At 43.0% G+C, this 16,286-nt stretch overlaps 2 protein-coding genes across 5 annotated transcripts in view; both read left to right on the forward strand.

Annotated features, from left to right (window-relative positions):
• Window positions 1-290: 290 nt before the first annotated feature.
• mid1ip1a (MID1 interacting protein 1a) lies at window positions 291-1,888 on the forward strand. Its single transcript, XM_061792909.1, has one exon. The coding sequence runs from the start codon at window positions 683-685 to the stop codon at window positions 1,172-1,174; it is 492 nt and encodes a 163-aa protein (XP_061648893.1). The 5' UTR covers window positions 291-682; the 3' UTR covers window positions 1,175-1,888.
• A 3,048-nt stretch (window positions 1,889-4,936) lies between these two features.
• Window positions 4,937-16,286, forward strand: part of si:dkey-100n23.5 — a 75,004-nt gene continuing 63,654 nt past the window's right edge. The window contains exons 1-5 of one of the 4 annotated variants that reach the window (XM_061791682.1): window positions 4,937-5,298; window positions 8,679-8,731; window positions 9,372-9,426; window positions 11,319-11,375; window positions 11,468-11,528. In XM_061791682.1, coding sequence (XP_061647666.1) covers window positions 5,218-5,298; window positions 8,679-8,731; window positions 9,372-9,426; window positions 11,319-11,375; window positions 11,468-11,528 — 307 coding nt within the window. In that variant the 5' untranslated portion in view covers window positions 4,937-5,217. Of the gene's footprint in view, window positions 5,299-5,622; window positions 5,816-8,678; window positions 8,732-9,371; window positions 9,427-11,318; window positions 11,376-11,467; window positions 11,529-16,286 lie in introns of those variants that run through there. The other 3 variants (XM_061791679.1, XM_061791678.1, XM_061791680.1) reach the window with 3 other exon arrangements.

The raw sequence follows: 16,286 nt of genomic DNA on the forward strand, positions 1-16,286 counted from the left end.
TACATTACATGATTCAGCGTCTTGTTTTAGAAACTTTTTTTTGTCTTATTGTTTTAGCATGACAAATAGAACTTTCTACACGCTAGTGGAGAAACTCCAACACACGTGCCGTTGTTTTGCATACGGGAGCGTCCCGTCATTGGTTCTCCGTCTATTTATCCCGCCTTGCTAGCGGAGTCGTGGCGTATGATTGGTCGGAGAGGATTCCGCATAGCGGGTGGCCTGATGGCCCTACTTCATGAATATTCATGAGTCGCTTGGCACGTCTCCCGCGTAAGCATGCGCCATGTTTCGAGAATGCGGACTAAGGTGACGCAATTAATGTAGAGTCGGGACACTTCAAGCTAAGTTCACTTTGGAACATAAAACCTAAGCGACGTGAGCCCTTATTATTATTATTATTATTATTATCATCATCATCATCGGATAGCCTCGTACTTTGTATTTGTTTATTTGAACAGCTCGTTGTCACCTTCGGCGCCCCTCACTGCCGGGTGCTATTTGCGGTCAACCCGGCTCCTGTTCCGCTCGAAGCCGAAGTACCGGACAAACAGGTCGAGCCGTGGAGCACCTGCCGTATCTATTTAAAGCGGGGCACAGAAAGCCAAGCGGCAAAGCAACCGTGCCAGGCCGACAGCGCGCCTTCGTCGGATTCACAACCCGGAAATTAACCGCCGCGAAAATGATGCGACAGCTCCCCGAGACGCCCGCCCAGAAGAACTCCCTGTTCAACGCCATGAACAGCTTCCTCGGGGCCGTGAACAACATGGACCAGACGGTCATGGTGCCCAGCCTGCTGCGGGACGTGCCGCTGGGCGACGACAAGCCGGAGGCGGACGAGGGCGACGCGGACATGTACAGCTACTACCAGCTGCTCAAGTCCATCCGGCGGGACATGGAGTGGGGCTTGAGGGTCTCGCCGGCGGACAAGGAGACGCCGCCCCGGCTCAGCCGCGCCAACTCCACGGCCTCGTCGGCCTCGTCGGCCTCCTGCGCCTCCTCGCTGTGCTCGGCTTCGTCGGAAGACGAGGACGACGACGACGAGGAGGAGGACGACGAGGACCTGCAGAAGCAGTTCCAGTACCACCTGGCCGGGCTCCAAGAGGTCCTGAGCAAGCTCACCACGCAGGCCAAGTCCCTCACCAAGCGCTACAAGCAGTCCATCGGACTCTAAAAGCAAGACCCGCTCTACATTGCAAGGATGAAACGAGCCTTTCTTATTCTAGATTAGGAACTTTTGTGTTTTGGGGAGGGTTTTGAAACTTGCACCACTGAAAGGCCCATCTGTATTGCTACAGTTTTACTTTGAACTAGCTGAAGCGAAATTTAAAATGGCGACGAACCCACCAATGGACGATGGCGGAGAAGATGGCAGCCTTCCTACTTACGTCTCTTGCACTGTCCGATGTGTTGAAAGTCGACACCGCTCAATGCTTTAACAATTCCTCTTGCACTCAATGGGCGTTGACTTTTGACTTTGATCGGCAGGTGAAACATATTTAAAAATTGTATTTGTGTAATTTATTACCTCAGGGCGTGAATGTTTCTTTCAAACAACCAGAGCGGATGTGTGGGGTGAATCGCCCATTTGAAGATAGTTAATGTGTGCGTATGACCATGCAATTTCCGCTCTGATGTCTTTTGACTTAAAAAAAAAAAAGAGGAAGGAGGCAGATGCTTAAAAAAAGAGCCAGTGACTTCCTCGTGCCTCACTTCGGTCAATGAACTGGAATCAGCTGATAGTTCTGCTTTGAGAACAATGACGAATTCCAGGAGATCACTTTGTATGTCAACAATCTGACTGGATCTGTGCCTAAAAGATGCGTTTGTTTGCACTCTTTTTCTACTGATATTTGATATGTCAAAATAAACTTTTGTATGAACTCAAGTCTATTTTCGATACTGATGCATTTTCACTTCATTTCGCGCAAGGATCTTACTATCCTACACACAGGACAAAGTATGCAGCACATTCAATACTAGTATCAAAGTCAATGTAGCGGCTTGGATGTTAGTACTTGCATTCGGCTAATTGGGCTTAGCACAAAGTATAGCGCGGTTGTAATGGTAGCACAGTACTTGCGTTCAGCTAATTTAGCATAATGTTTGCAGAAAATTGAATATTAGCACTAGCAATCAAGAAGCTTAACACAAATTATGCAGAACATTGGATGTTAGTACTCGCATTTGTACTCAAAAAGTATGTAGCGATTGTTAGTGCGAACGATCAGAACTAGCCTATGCATATTTGGCTAACAAAGTATGCAACAGATTGAATGCTAGCAACTAGCAGTCATCGAATTGAGCACAAAGTTTACAGATGATTGGATGTTAGTACCAATGTACATTCTGCAGAGACAGTTTAGCACAAAGATAGGATGTTAGCACATAAAGGATGTTAGCGTCATGGATGATGTCGGACAAAATGTCACAGCGCGTCATCCTTTTCCATGTCAGCCAAACTCCCGCATCCTCCTCTCCAACACCAACTGCCATCATGTCTTCCCTCACGACATCCATCAACCTCTTTGAATTGCACTTATGATTGTTAAAATGTTATTTAAAACATTGGCTGTGTAAAGATTTTAGGAAGGTGACAGTTTGAACCGGGAACTTCTTCTTTCTAGTTACAATTGATTTCCTCTGGGAGAAAATTGTTGGGAACAAATCATAAAACAGTTGAGAAATCTTTTGGGGCAGACAAACAGACAAAATCGAAACATGTTTTTGTTTTTGGGAGCACTGTGTCGATGAAGTCCCCGCTGCTTTGAATTATTAATCACTTGAAATGACAGCCATTCAGCGGCGTCTTATCCGCGTCGTTAGCCACTTTGTCGTTCCATTTCTGTCAGAATATGTTTTTTTATCGCGCTCATTGTTAACACGCCGACAGCTTGAAATGACTCTGGATCATTACCCCGCTCGTTTTCATGTCATAATTATACCCATGAAAAAGCGTGCCCGACCGGACGAGTGCCTGCTAAAATGTCTGCACGTTGTGAACGCTAAAAGTGGTTTGCCACCTCACGCGGCAACAACTCGGACCACCTAAGCTGTGGCGTTTTGATCGTTCCTTTCTGCTGTGATCTATTCGTACATCAATAACGGGCTACATTCACTCAAGTCATGTTTTGGATAAATAGTACTTTTCAGAAGAGTTTTAATGCAACATACTTTTTACATTTTGAGTATGTACAGAAGCTACTTTGATTCGATTACATTGAGCTACATTGCGCTGGCTTCTTTTGCAAAATGTAGCGCTCCAGCACGTCAATCACAGCATGTAAACGCCAATTGGAATTCCTCTGACCAATCAGACCCGTTGGTGTTCCTACCGTAGCTGTAAGCTGAAAGAGTTGCGCGCATTCTAAAAGAGCTTAGAGACAAAGCAATCTGCAATGTATGCGCAGGACTGTAGATAAAGATGTAAGTTGGCGGAACTAATGTTGTTTCTGAATGATAAAAGAGAGGCCAGTGTTGCTGATAAATGTGAGTGATTCCTTCCACCTGTTGAAGTTAAATGGAATCAAATTATACGTAAACAAATACGTAAATCTCGGCCTGGTAAAGCAATTGTGCTGTTTCACACGTGTAAAAAAAAAAAAGTTCATTTAAGAGTTTTTCTTGTGGCTGAATTTGCCTTAGTTTGTTATTTTTATGAAGAAAAAAAAAAGATTGTTTTAAAAAGGGACATTGTTGGGCAATATTTGGATTTGCAAATTTCCATTGTAATTCTTCCAATTTGACGTTCACGCTCGATTTTAAAAATAGTTAAATCATATGTTATTCACCATTTGCTCCGTACTTGAGAGGTTTTTCACAACTATTCGGAGGACTACCTCTTCCTTTGACTTGAGTCAGACCATTCCAAAGTCACCGTCGTCTTACTCAAATCCACTTTTTGGCTCGTCTCCCCGCCTCTTATCGTTCTCCCGGCATGTGTCCGCGTTTGACCTCGTTCCTCATCAGTTTAAGCGCGCCCGTTGGCCTCCCTGTGCCCCAACCAATCGACTCCCTGCCATCCCTTGTGTTCACCCAACCTGTGTCTTTGTTGTGTGCCATTAGTCTTGTTGTACTTAGTTAATTGGTTTCTTTCAATCTCCGTCAGATCCTTTTGTTCATCCTGTGAGTTCTGTTGTGCAGATCACCATTGTCTAATCTCTCCAAGCTTTTTATCCCGGGCATCTTTCTTTTCATCTTTCTTGTTAGTAGTGGTGTTTCATTTATTCATTCTAAATAAGGCTTGTCAGTCACTCAGCATCGCCTGTAAATTGGAACCAAAGCACCTTAACTATTAACCCTACAAGTGTGTTTGGACAAGAGTGATGATCACCGTTAAACAGGAAATGGAATTTATTCTTACCCACTGGGGGGGGGGGAAAAAAATGGTAAACATGTCTCTGTCCTCGCTACTCAATAGAAGATGGCTGAAGAGGCCAAAAATCAACATTCATAACAAAAGAACAACAAAGCCATGGACGTCGCCAAGTCAGTGTAATGTGAAGAGACTCAACTCCCCGGTACACACATCCTATTTTGACTGACAGGAAGAAGTCTGTCAGGAAAAAAAAGGTACACAGCCTTTGAAGTACTAATGCAAGACATCAAATAGCAAAGCATACATGCAAACACGTTTCCCAAACATCAGTAGTTGTTGTTGCACCCCTAAAAGGGGGGCAAATAGCCCTTAGACATTTCCAGCAGACACACCCTGTGTGTGACATTTCATTGTCTTCTCTGATTCTCAATGTTTTCCACTCACAGATGCCACCGCATCGGACAAAGGTCACACGCATTGCTGCATTTGACTGTAAATGAGCTGGCTTGTTTTTTTTTGTTTTTTTTCAATCGTCGGCATGTGGAGATTGCGCCATGGCGAGTGGAAGAGGGAATGCATGAGAGAGGCTGGCCATCTCGTAACTACCTGGCCCTTGAAACAAAAGCATCATGTTCAATTTGGAAAGCACTTCTATTTATAGACAGGCTCTGCGTGCTTCTGCACTAGTTGTAAGAAACCCCGAACTACGTGTGCGGTAACAGACATGCATGATTTCAAACATGCATTTTTAGTCTTTTCGTCCTTTCGCGCGTGCCGTAGACCAGGAAGTAGCGTGCGATGCACAACCAAAAACTCAAACAAATCCAGGCTGATTTTGTTGTTGTTGTTTTTTTTTTTTTTTTTTTTTTTTTGGGGTCCATAAAGACAAGCGAGGCGGAATGGACAACCCCAATATAAAGTCCTCTGTCAACGACTCCCGCTGTGTATTTTTTAACACGCATTCAGAGGACTATCGCTGCGTAAGTAGCGCACGTCGGTTGGGTTTCTGACAGTTAGCTCGTTAGTAGCTACATGAGTGGCAACGCAACACTAACGACGGTTAGTTGAGGTTGCTAGCACACACGTGAACCAATAGGGACATTCCCGTAGCATATTAATAGCTGATTTAGTACTGCGCGTTACCTGCTCAACTTTCACTGGGACAACATGTTCGCCCCCCCTCCTCCGGACGTGAGCTCCAGCCAAGCTTGCTGGAAGCAATTTATTTGTTTTGGCAAGATTGTGGAAAGAGCTAATCACTTCTTATCTGGTCCAAACGATAACGTGAACTCAGCCAGTGGTAGAGACGGGGGCAACGTGAGCAGACATCGACCCTTATATTACCAAGAAGTGCTCATTATAGCTGGTTGAAAGTGCAGAGATTCACTGATACAGTATTTGGTTTTCCACAGCTACGCTAATGATTTATCAGCGAAAGGGGGAAATGAGGGTAAACAAAAGATTTAGTCCTGAGAGCCTCACGTCGAATCTCGTCAGGTGAATCAACGAACTGGTTAAGCTGGTTGCTCCCTCAAAACACCCGATGAGGCATTTTCATTGTCTCGCCATTCAAAAACAACACAAAAGGCATATTTACTCAATCATACGTTATCTGTGGGTGTTGGTTTACTCAACTGTAGAGTATCTGTCGGCCTTAGGCATTTGTATCATCTCGGTAATTAATATTCCATTAGAGGTAGCTAATGGTTAGCACATCGGCCTCACAGTTCCGAGGTTCAGCATTCGAATCTCAGCTTTGGCCTTCCTGTGTGGAGTTTGTATGCCCTTGTCGTGCTTCCTCTCATATTCCAAAAAGATGCTTGCCAGGTTGTTCTCTAAATTGTCCATAGTTGTGAATGTAAGAGGGGGGGGGGGGAAACCCGGGGGGGGTAACCCGTCTCTTGCCCGAGTCAACTGGGATTCGTTCCAGTTCCCTGCAATCCTAATGAGGACAAAAGTTCAATAGAAATTGGATGGATGAACAATTCAAACATTTTTTGCAAACAATTTGTTACAATCTGGGAAAATTATACAATTATGATAGAATGGTACTAAGTTCGACTACTAGTGTATGTAAAGTGAAAGTGGAGTTTAAAACAAAATAAAAATGACGTATGGAAAAAGAAAATGGAGTGAAATGCAAAAAAATCTGTGGAAATGCGGGAAAAACAAATAAGACATAAATATGGACGCTCGCAACATTGTGGAGCGACCTCCGTCTACTTGAATCTGCGTTAAGGTCGCTACTTTCACTTCACAGCGTCTTTAATAGTCCACAGGGAACTCATTTGCATCATGCACTCTTAATTAATCGGAGAGACTGTTTACATGCTTTAGTTGTGTCTCCTGTTTTAGTTAGCAACAGAGTTCACAGTTAACTTTTGTCCGCGTGTGAAAGATGGCGCTTATGAACTGAGATACAGTTGCCACCCAATTGGGGTGTCTATTTGACAAAGGCATTTATTTGTCCGGAGTGGAGAAGAGCAGCTAATTAGGACTGTGCATTTGTTAGAGCGGGAATACGCTCATTTTGGGTGAACGGCCATCTTATTTCCTCCGTCGTCTGCCGCGGCATTGTTAGATAGAACGATAGCGGCTGTGTGGGAAAGGCCCGCATCAGCGACGTAGCACAGGTGATCATGCAGATATTCTCACTTTAAAAATGCAAGACCGTCGTCGGCGCCTTTCATTTCCGGCCCGACGCGCACATTTTTCATTCTCGTCATTCCTGCGCTCGCACGTCAAACATGCTTGTCCGTCCGTCTCACCGGCTCGTTATCAGATCAGTTTCGGAGCTGCTTCTAATGACCTGTCAAAATAGGCCACGTAAGCATGTTACGGTTACTCTCAGTTTGCGTTTCGTGTTTTCTGTAAACATGTTTGCCTGCATGAAAGGAATTGTTTCTACTGTGCATTCTGTAGTTGTTATGCACAAACGCCCTTTTTAATTGGTCAGATCAATTTGCGGGGCGCTGGCATGACAGCGCTCTTGAGTTTTATGACTTGTTGAAATAGGTCACACAAGCATGTAAATGTGACACAAACATGCTCTGCTTGAATGTGATGGCATTTATTTTACATCCTCTAGGTGTTAAGGACAAACAACCTTATCAATTGACGGTATCAGTTTCAGGCGGGTAGTATCATAGCATTCTTATGTATTATGGCGTGACAGAAAACAAGCTCATAGACACCATTTTTGTTTAGTGTTTGTCGTGAATCCATTGATTCCTTTTATTGTGCATTTCCTAGTTGTTATGCACAAACATCCATATTTATTGGTCAGATCAGTTGCAGTTCTGATTGCATGTCATAGCGCTCTTGAGTTTTATGACATGCTGAAATAAGTCACATACACATGTAAAGGTTGACGATGTTAAATATTCTGCTTGGGTGGGATGACTATTTGGGTTTGTTGTGCATCCTCTTGTTGTTATGAACAAGGGACCTTGCCAGGTCAACTGATCAGATCACTTTCAGCGGGATAGTATCACCGCAGCCTTCTTGAGTTTGATGTAGAAATAGGCTCATAGACACGAGTTCAAAATCAGTGTTTGTTTTTAACAATTAAAGTCGCCGCATTGTGCATTCTCTACTTGTTACAGACAAACGACGTTGTTAATCGTTGCAGGCAGGTCGCATGGCACAGCCCTCTTGAGTTTTATGACGGGTTAAAATAGGTCACGTAAGCATGTGAAGGTGGCACGAACACGCTCTGCTTGTTTGAATAGAAGGAAATTCACCGTATTGTGCCGTGTCTAGTTGTTATGGACACACAACCTGCATAATTGATTGTATCAGTTTTAGGCAGGTGTTATCGCAGCCTTCTTGGGTTGATGTCAAAAATATGTTCATGAACACAATTTGCGTGTAGTGTTGGGAAGGAAATTCACTGCTGTGTGCGCTTTCCGGTTTTGGACAAACATCCTTAATTGGTCAGATCCATTGAAGGTTGGTTGCATGGCTCAGCGCGAGTTTTATGACATGTTGGAATAGATCAGATTAGCATGTAAATGTGGCACAAATGTTAAATAAAGTTTTATTGTGCATTCTCTAGTTATTATGAACAACATTCATAAACGATCAGATGGATTTGAGGCGGGCAGTATCAAAGCTTTCTTGACACGTTGACCTGTGATGACATGATAGAAACAGGTTCATGGACACAGTTTCTATTTAGTATTTACCGGAAACTTGCTCTGATTGCTTAAATTCATCTGGTTGCGCATTCTCTAGTTATTGCTACGGACAAACAACCTTCTCATTTGCAACCTGTGAGGTTACGATCACTTACAGCGCAAGCTTGCACACTTTATTTATAGTAAGAGCCTCATAATAACTAATTGCTTCTCATTTCCAGGTGGTGATATTAACAGTGAAAAGAGCCACGGGAACATTCTCATTGGTGGGATGGTGAATATTACTTTAAATTACCTCTCAATGATTCCTCTCGGTGACCTTTATTTAGTTTGGTAGTTACAGCGGAACTCTTCATAGCTGAGCATGGTGAACAGATAAACAAACCCCATCCGTGCTCATCACCTTAAAAAAAAAACAAACAAAAAAAACCTTATTTTAACCATGCACCCGCTAGCCACAACATTAGGTACAGCTGTGTGTCCTTTGTGTGTCGGAATCAACGATTAAGAAACACAATTTGAAGCTACATGCTTTGCGTTGACATGTTGCATACTTTGTTTGACTTTATTTGTTATTGACGCTGTCGCTGTCCAATGAATAGCACATATCCACATTTTTATGCTTTTTAAAATAATCTGACTAAAAAATAAAAATAAAAACTACATTTGTTGATGCTATAAATGAGTGTTTGTTTGATGCCCAAAATATCTACTATCTTTTTAATACAGCTCCTAATGTAATGCGCAGATGTACCTAATATTTTGGTCGGGGAGTGTCTCACCTTCACAATGTGTTCCATAAAGCATTCTTTAAACATGTTGCCATGGTGCGTCTAACCCATAGTGTGTTTATCCGACTCCAATGCATTCATTGTCCCTTTTGTTTTGTTTTTTTCTTCCCCCTTTCTCCACAGCATGTTCATGCTCTTTGTGATTTGGCTGCTTCGCCGCTACCACTCGTTGGCGCAGGTAAAGTGGCCTGTCTTCTTATTTACGTTTGTGTTTGCCGTCGTTGCCACAGCAGATGTGCTCAATTAGTCCTGACAAATCCTTGGGTGTGATTGAGCCCAGTTAAATGAGGAGATTAATCACACGCGTGGGGTTAATTGACTGGCGGTTGTTTCGCGATAACGACCTGTAGCCCCCCGTCCCCACAGCCCCCTCCGCTCTCTCCTCAATGCAACGTTTCCAATTTGACGTGCGTGCGTTTGTTTAATTGCATTCATTGTGTTTCCTTACACATTGCCGCCTTGACTTGCACGTTTAATTTGTTCTGTGACCAAACCATCTTTTCCTGTTAAAATGAATCGAAATGCCATTAATCCATTCCAGCCCCACCAACAATTTTTTAAAAACGTTTTTAATTTAAAAAAAAGTAAATAGTGCTCTGCAATATTGTACTGGCCCTTATAAAAACATACAGTAATAAGATAGTTAAATAGGATGGAAATAATTAAACAGTTTGTGCATCATGAGTTCATGCTTCAATGCCTATTAACATTGTGCTTCTTGTGGTGTGCGTATCTTGGCCACCAGGGGGCAGTGTAATACACACATAACGTCGACCCTCCCAACATGGCCGCCACGTAGGTTCGTTGGTTAGCTTTTAGGTAGGTTCGTAGGTTAGTTTTGGTACCACTGTATAGTTTCCTATTTTTTTTATAGTTTATATAGTTATATAGTTCGACTATTTTCTCACACACTTGTTGACAAAGAGGTGAACCTCGCCGCATCTTTGCTTGTGACTCCTTTTCTACCCAATCATGGCACCCACCTGTTCCCAATGAGCCTGTTCACCTGTGGGATGTTCCAGGCAGGTGTTTGATGAGCATTCCTCAACTTTCTCACTCTTTTTTTGCCACCTGCCTGTCCCAGCTTTTTTGGAACGTGTTGCAGCCATCAAATTCTAAGTTCATGATTATTTGCTCAAAACAATCAAGTTTATCAGTTTGGACATTAAATATATTTTCTTTGTAGTGTATTCAATTAAATATAGGTTGAGCATGATTTGCAAAATCATTGTATTCTGTTTTTATTTATGTTTAAGTCAACGTCCCAACATCATCGGAATTGGGGTTGTACGTATTATGTTCACTTTTATCAGCCATAGGCGTTGGGCTGCCTTGTTTCTGTGTGAAGTGCGTGGAACAGGTTTGTCAGGTTGAGTCGATCTCCAAAATCATTCTGGTAATCTGAGGTAGAATGAGTTTAACAGGACGCTCAGAATGGATCCTCTTGCTGCCGGACTAGGTCACCGCATCGCCGCCTCCTCCTCCTCCTCCTCCTCTTCTTCTTCTTCCTTCCCCACCTCCAACTCCTTTGCAAAGGTTATCCGTCAGTCAATAGTCTTTAGTGCTCTCTGGCCCTGCTGAGCTTGTTTCCTCCCCCACCTCCATCCGGCAGCCTTGGCGAAGGTCGCCGTTGGACGCGTATCGATGAAAGATTGTGTTTATTTGCGTACCTCACTCTCCGCTGGGCCTCCGCCAGCCGTGCGTGCGAAGCCTGCTCAAAGCTGTCAATTATTGTAATCACGCAACCAAATGAGTTCAGCGTGCGGCGGAGGGGAAATGAGGAGACGCTCCTCCGACGTGGCTCAGAATGACCGCATATCCTGTTTTGCTTTTGTCTGCCATCATTTCCTGTGTCGGCCTTTTGTCCGTTGCCAAATTCTCGGGGACTGAAGCCCCTTTCTACCTCTGCCAATTGGTGCATCTATTTTGAGGGCCAGATAACTCGCGCGGCTTCCCGAGCATTGTGTTGTAATTAGCTTCAGTCAGGTTGGTCTTTGGAAAGCGGTGTTGACAGGGCGTCCCACGGCCGACGTGCGCATGACACTCATTTTGTCTTTTATTTTGTCACAGAAGATGATTCTCAGCCTGTCTGTTGCCGCCTTCTTTGACAGCCTAGCGTATGTCATGGTCAGTTTCTCTTTTGCTTTTTGAAATAAAAACACGCAATTTTTCATGAGTCACCCCTTTGCACTTTAATGTTTTCCCCCCATTCTTTATAGGGTGAATCCCACCCTGAGGGATCGCTCTGTGACTTCCAAGCCTGGTGGCTAACATACTTTGGTAAGATGAAGCTCCGGGAAGCTGGTTGACTTCCATTTTGTTTTTCCCACAGGAAGTAACAGAAATAGAGATGATATGTTCCAGAGTCAAAATGACGACATAAAAAAATAAATAAATACTTTGACTGGTTGTACAGTCACGAGTAACATTTTAACATTCATAGCTGTCACACAAGTAGACAAACAAATTAACCGCCACGTGCTCATTTTGCAATGTATTATTATTGTCAACTTAGCAGCCAAGACAGATGTGCATACCAAGCGGCGTGGGAATGTATGGTGTACATTCAGTGTATTAATATTGTCAACTTTTTGTTGCTCTAGTGATATTGTCCTCATCACTAGGCTTGTGTCATGTCAAATTTTTTATTTATTTTTTTTAAAAAGTACAATTTGTGGTTCCATTATATTGATCACATTTTTCCTCTCTGCCATCACTGGTACCCTGCTGTGGTGGCAGAGAAATGCTACGAAATGAAAAGAATAGGCGGTTTGGAATATCCATCCATTTTCTGATTAATACAATTTAATTGAACAAATGTTAGTATTTAGGTTGGGTAAATGTAGTTCAGTGCTTCTAATAGTGTTGGCCCTGACTGCATTTTCCGATGCACTTACACAGCCCAATAAGCGCAAACAGAAAATTATACACAGCACAAACGGCAATTTGTGATGATTTGTAACTATCAAGCAGATATCCTCCTCCAGTTTATGAGTGGAAACTACTCAAATCACCACTACACTATAATGGTCAATGGACAAAAATAATGGGACATCTGGTAATTACACCAGGAAAGCATGAAGTCGGTCTCCGTCATGCACTTACAACAGCTTCCACTCTTGTGGAAAACATTTGGCGTGTGTAGCTGTGGGAATTTCCTCCGCGTCAATGCCACGCCACAGCTATGCTGGAACAGAAAAAGGCCTTCCCCAAACTGTTCCCACACAGAATTGGAAGCATAACTTGTCAGTATGGTGTATTCCTCACACTAATCACACTGTAAACGAAGTGGGGAAAATTCCGTTGAACGAGGGGCTTGCCACCAAGTGCTGACTTCACTCTGGCAAGTCCACAGACATTTTGCTATTATAATCTAATTGCTGATGCACTTTTCAGAGTGCAAATTTCAACCTAGCTCAGTAGTCGAACACTATCTGTAAGATGGCTGAGTCGTTCTAATTTGGAAAAAAAAAAAAAAAAATCAAATCATTGGAAATCATGAAGTCCATTTTTTTTGTCACAATTTAAAACATTTCCATGGTATCTTAACAACATTTCTGTGACGTGCTTTTGTCAAAATACCCCAATCATTTGACACTTTACACAGCATAGTTTTTGTCTTGCTGAAATTAGCCTGTTTTGAGGGGATTGCCCTGTCTCATGCAGGTATGCGACTCTAAACTTCGCCCCATACACTGCTGGGCCAATGGCGAGTCCTGCTTTCATTACCATGACAATCGTAGGCGAAGCCTGGGGTTTTGCAATCTGCCGTATAAGTAATCTACTAACCCATTCGGCAAAACGGGTTGAAGCACTTCCTCCCGGTTCACCACAGAGCCACCAAAGATTACAATATTCAATGTTGAGGCTTCGTTTGTGGTAACATACAGGATACCCTATCATATTTGGATACATAAATGTTACGCATATATTTAGCTTTTGTCCGACGACACCAGCCAGAAAGAAAACAAAATCTTAGCAAGTCCGGCATTTAAAAAATACAGGAAGTCAGCTAAGTGTGGATTTGGTCATGTGAGGTTCCGCTTCTATCTGATTCGGGGGGCAATTCAGAAGCTAACGCTAATAGCTGACTTTAATCTGTGCCTCCAATGTCCTTAACCTTTTGTTTTTGTCATGATAGCGCCAGTGTCACACCCTTAGGTGTGTGGGTGTTGCTGTATGATCGTGTTTCAGACAGTGCAGTCCGGGAGTCGGTTGAAAGTGGCTCGAGCGGAAGTTCAGAATGGCTCGCTCACACATTTTCAGAAATCATCAGATTGCAAAAGATTTACTTGGTTGCGTAATTTACAGGTCCCGTATTTTGTTTTAAACCTCCATAGAGTGACTTTAACATGGACTTTGTGTAAAAGTGTCAATTTCATTTCAGAAAAATGTTGTCATATGAACATAGAGACAATATTAGATCCCAAATACTAGAAAAGTTGGTCTGGCAAAATACAGGACCTTTAACACCTGATGGGTGGGATGCTATTTGTATACAAGCAAAAGTCAGTTTCCTATAACAAATACAAATATGTCAACAAATAACCGCATTTTTATTAGTCTCCCGTCTTGTTTAGACTGAAGCAATTGGTGTTTTTTAAAGCTTCATTAGCATCGATTTATGCCACTCGCGACTGATTGTTAAATTCTAGACATTTTATGGACACCCTTTGAAGATGCTTGACAGGCACAATTGAGTTTGTCTTCTGTAGTCATTGTGGTTACGCTAGTCATTAGACATAAGGCTTTCAGCGACATGCAATGTGCATTAGCAGGTAGAATGAATTTGTCTGTATAATTCCTATTTACTTAACTGTATTGCACATATACGGAGCAGCCAGACTCTTTCCTATATAGAATGAGTTCCATTTCCTGTTCTCTGGTTATCATCACTGGTATCCTTCTCTGGTGGCAGCACAAAAAGCCAAAGAAAAAGGAACTTGAGGCTTTAATCATCCAGAGATTTGCTGACGTCTCGTGATGTTTTATCTTCCCCCCCCCCGCAACATTTTCATTGAACTCCAAATTGCACCATGTTTGGAGGTTCCGCTGTATAAAGAGATATCCACTCCTGCTTTCCCACATAAGTGGTGCATTGTATCCTGCCGTTCTCAAGCTAAAGGAGCACATATGTGCTCTACATTTGCATAGAAAGCCTATAAAGCAGCCATTAGGGTGGTGATGCGGCACTCGACTATTCAGCAGTTTTCACACACCCTCGCCAGGAAAGCCACGCCTGTGGGGATGGCGTAACACATGGGAGTGAACGGTGTCCGTGTCTTTATGGCGAGATAATTTTCCTCCAATCAAAAAAAGCAGACACTCAAGGCTGGAATGTATCATACCATCCCCAAAAATGTTCAACGCACCAAAAAAATATATGACATGCCTACATTGTGTGTGCGTGAAAGCACATTTCCATTACAGATTAAGGGTAGGATAAAATATCAATATGATGATCCAGTATATATATATATAAATTAAAATATACACACACACACCAGTATTGTGGCCTCTGAACTGTTAGAGCAGTTTCCTCTTCCTTTCCTTTGGTCGTTAAACCACGCTTGACTTCGCACGGCGCAGTGCGCTGTTGAGTAACTCATTCATTGTGTATGTGAAGCTGGTGGTGAGCTTGTTGGCAGGCGCCACCGAATTGAAAAATGTTTTCCTTCACTATGCGCTTTGGGGCTCTAGAGGTGCAACGATGAATCGATTGATCACCAACTAATCGATTATCAAATTACGCACGTTTTCTCCCCCCGTTTTTGTCCTTATAATACAGTCGGCTCGCTGCACTCGTGTTGTCGTCGCCACGGTAACGCGTGTATCCGGTCGCATTTGAGTTGACAAGATAGAGCCCGATGATGGTAAAAAACGGGATGCGGTGGTATCGGAATACAAGATTTTATTGCAGTAGTCGGACATAGTGCAATCGTGAAAGAGCAAATTTGTCTTGTCGTCTGATCCGGGCATTACGTGTTGTCTGTTCCACACCGCCGACATGTTTTTATTTTTTAATAACTTTATTGGCCGTCAGATATTTCCAATACTACGTCAAAAGACACGCGACAAGGCTAAACATAAACTAGCTTTTGGATTCAAATATACTGTGTACGCGGCGACACAGAGAAAATGTCTTTTGCGGAGTTGATCGGATCGGCGAATTATGACGTTAAAGCCGATCAGCATAAAATGCTAAATATCGGTCGATACCGATCAGCTCGATAAAATCGGTGTAAAGTCTAATAATTATATTTATTATGATAGTAAAGCAGTTGTAATATCTTTGTGTATAATCAAATACGACATTTGTAAACAAGAAATTACTTCGGAAAACAATGATCGGCATTTTTGTGGCCATTTGTCAAGCCAAATACGGAGGACAAATTTAATAACACACAACATAACACAGGATCCTCGATCAAGATAATCTTTTATAGACATCAGACAACCGGACCTAAGCTGACTTTGATTGGTAGGGTGCTCAAAATCGGCGCAGTTATCGGTATCTTTGCGCCCCACCTTAGCTATATGAGGTGATGTGCGCTTTCACAATTTTAAGCATTTTGTGGTAAAATGTCATTTTCCCTCTACATCGTTATTAAGATTTCCCTGAAAAAATAGTATAATCCAGTTTTGATGTCAACTCGCCTCACTGGTATTCCAATTGCGCATTCAAGAACCTATTTCCACTGCAATTTGCATGTGCGCGTGCCTTGTTTTTACACTAAAGCTGGCCATTTTGATGGCAATTATACGGCCACTTTAGCCCCGCCGATTAGCATTTGGATTCTTAGTTAGGGCTCGGCGCTAATACGCCTCTTCGACGGTGCTTTTTTTTTTTATTGCTCTCACAGGCAAACGTGCACACTGAGGCGGCCGCGGCGTAATGGGCAGTGAGTTAGTGCTGCAGGGTTGCCGCGTGTCAGCTCGCTTTATCACGAGCATCCTCACGCTGGGGACAAACGGCTGTACATAAACCTGAACAGGCACTTTGTTCTGTGTGGCGTCGAGACTGGTGGGAGCCGCGCG

The sequence above is a fragment of the Phyllopteryx taeniolatus genome, chromosome 12 (assembly GCF_024500385.1).
Source record: "Phyllopteryx taeniolatus isolate TA_2022b chromosome 12, UOR_Ptae_1.2, whole genome shotgun sequence".
Taxonomy (NCBI): domain Eukaryota; kingdom Metazoa; phylum Chordata; class Actinopteri; order Syngnathiformes; family Syngnathidae; genus Phyllopteryx; species Phyllopteryx taeniolatus.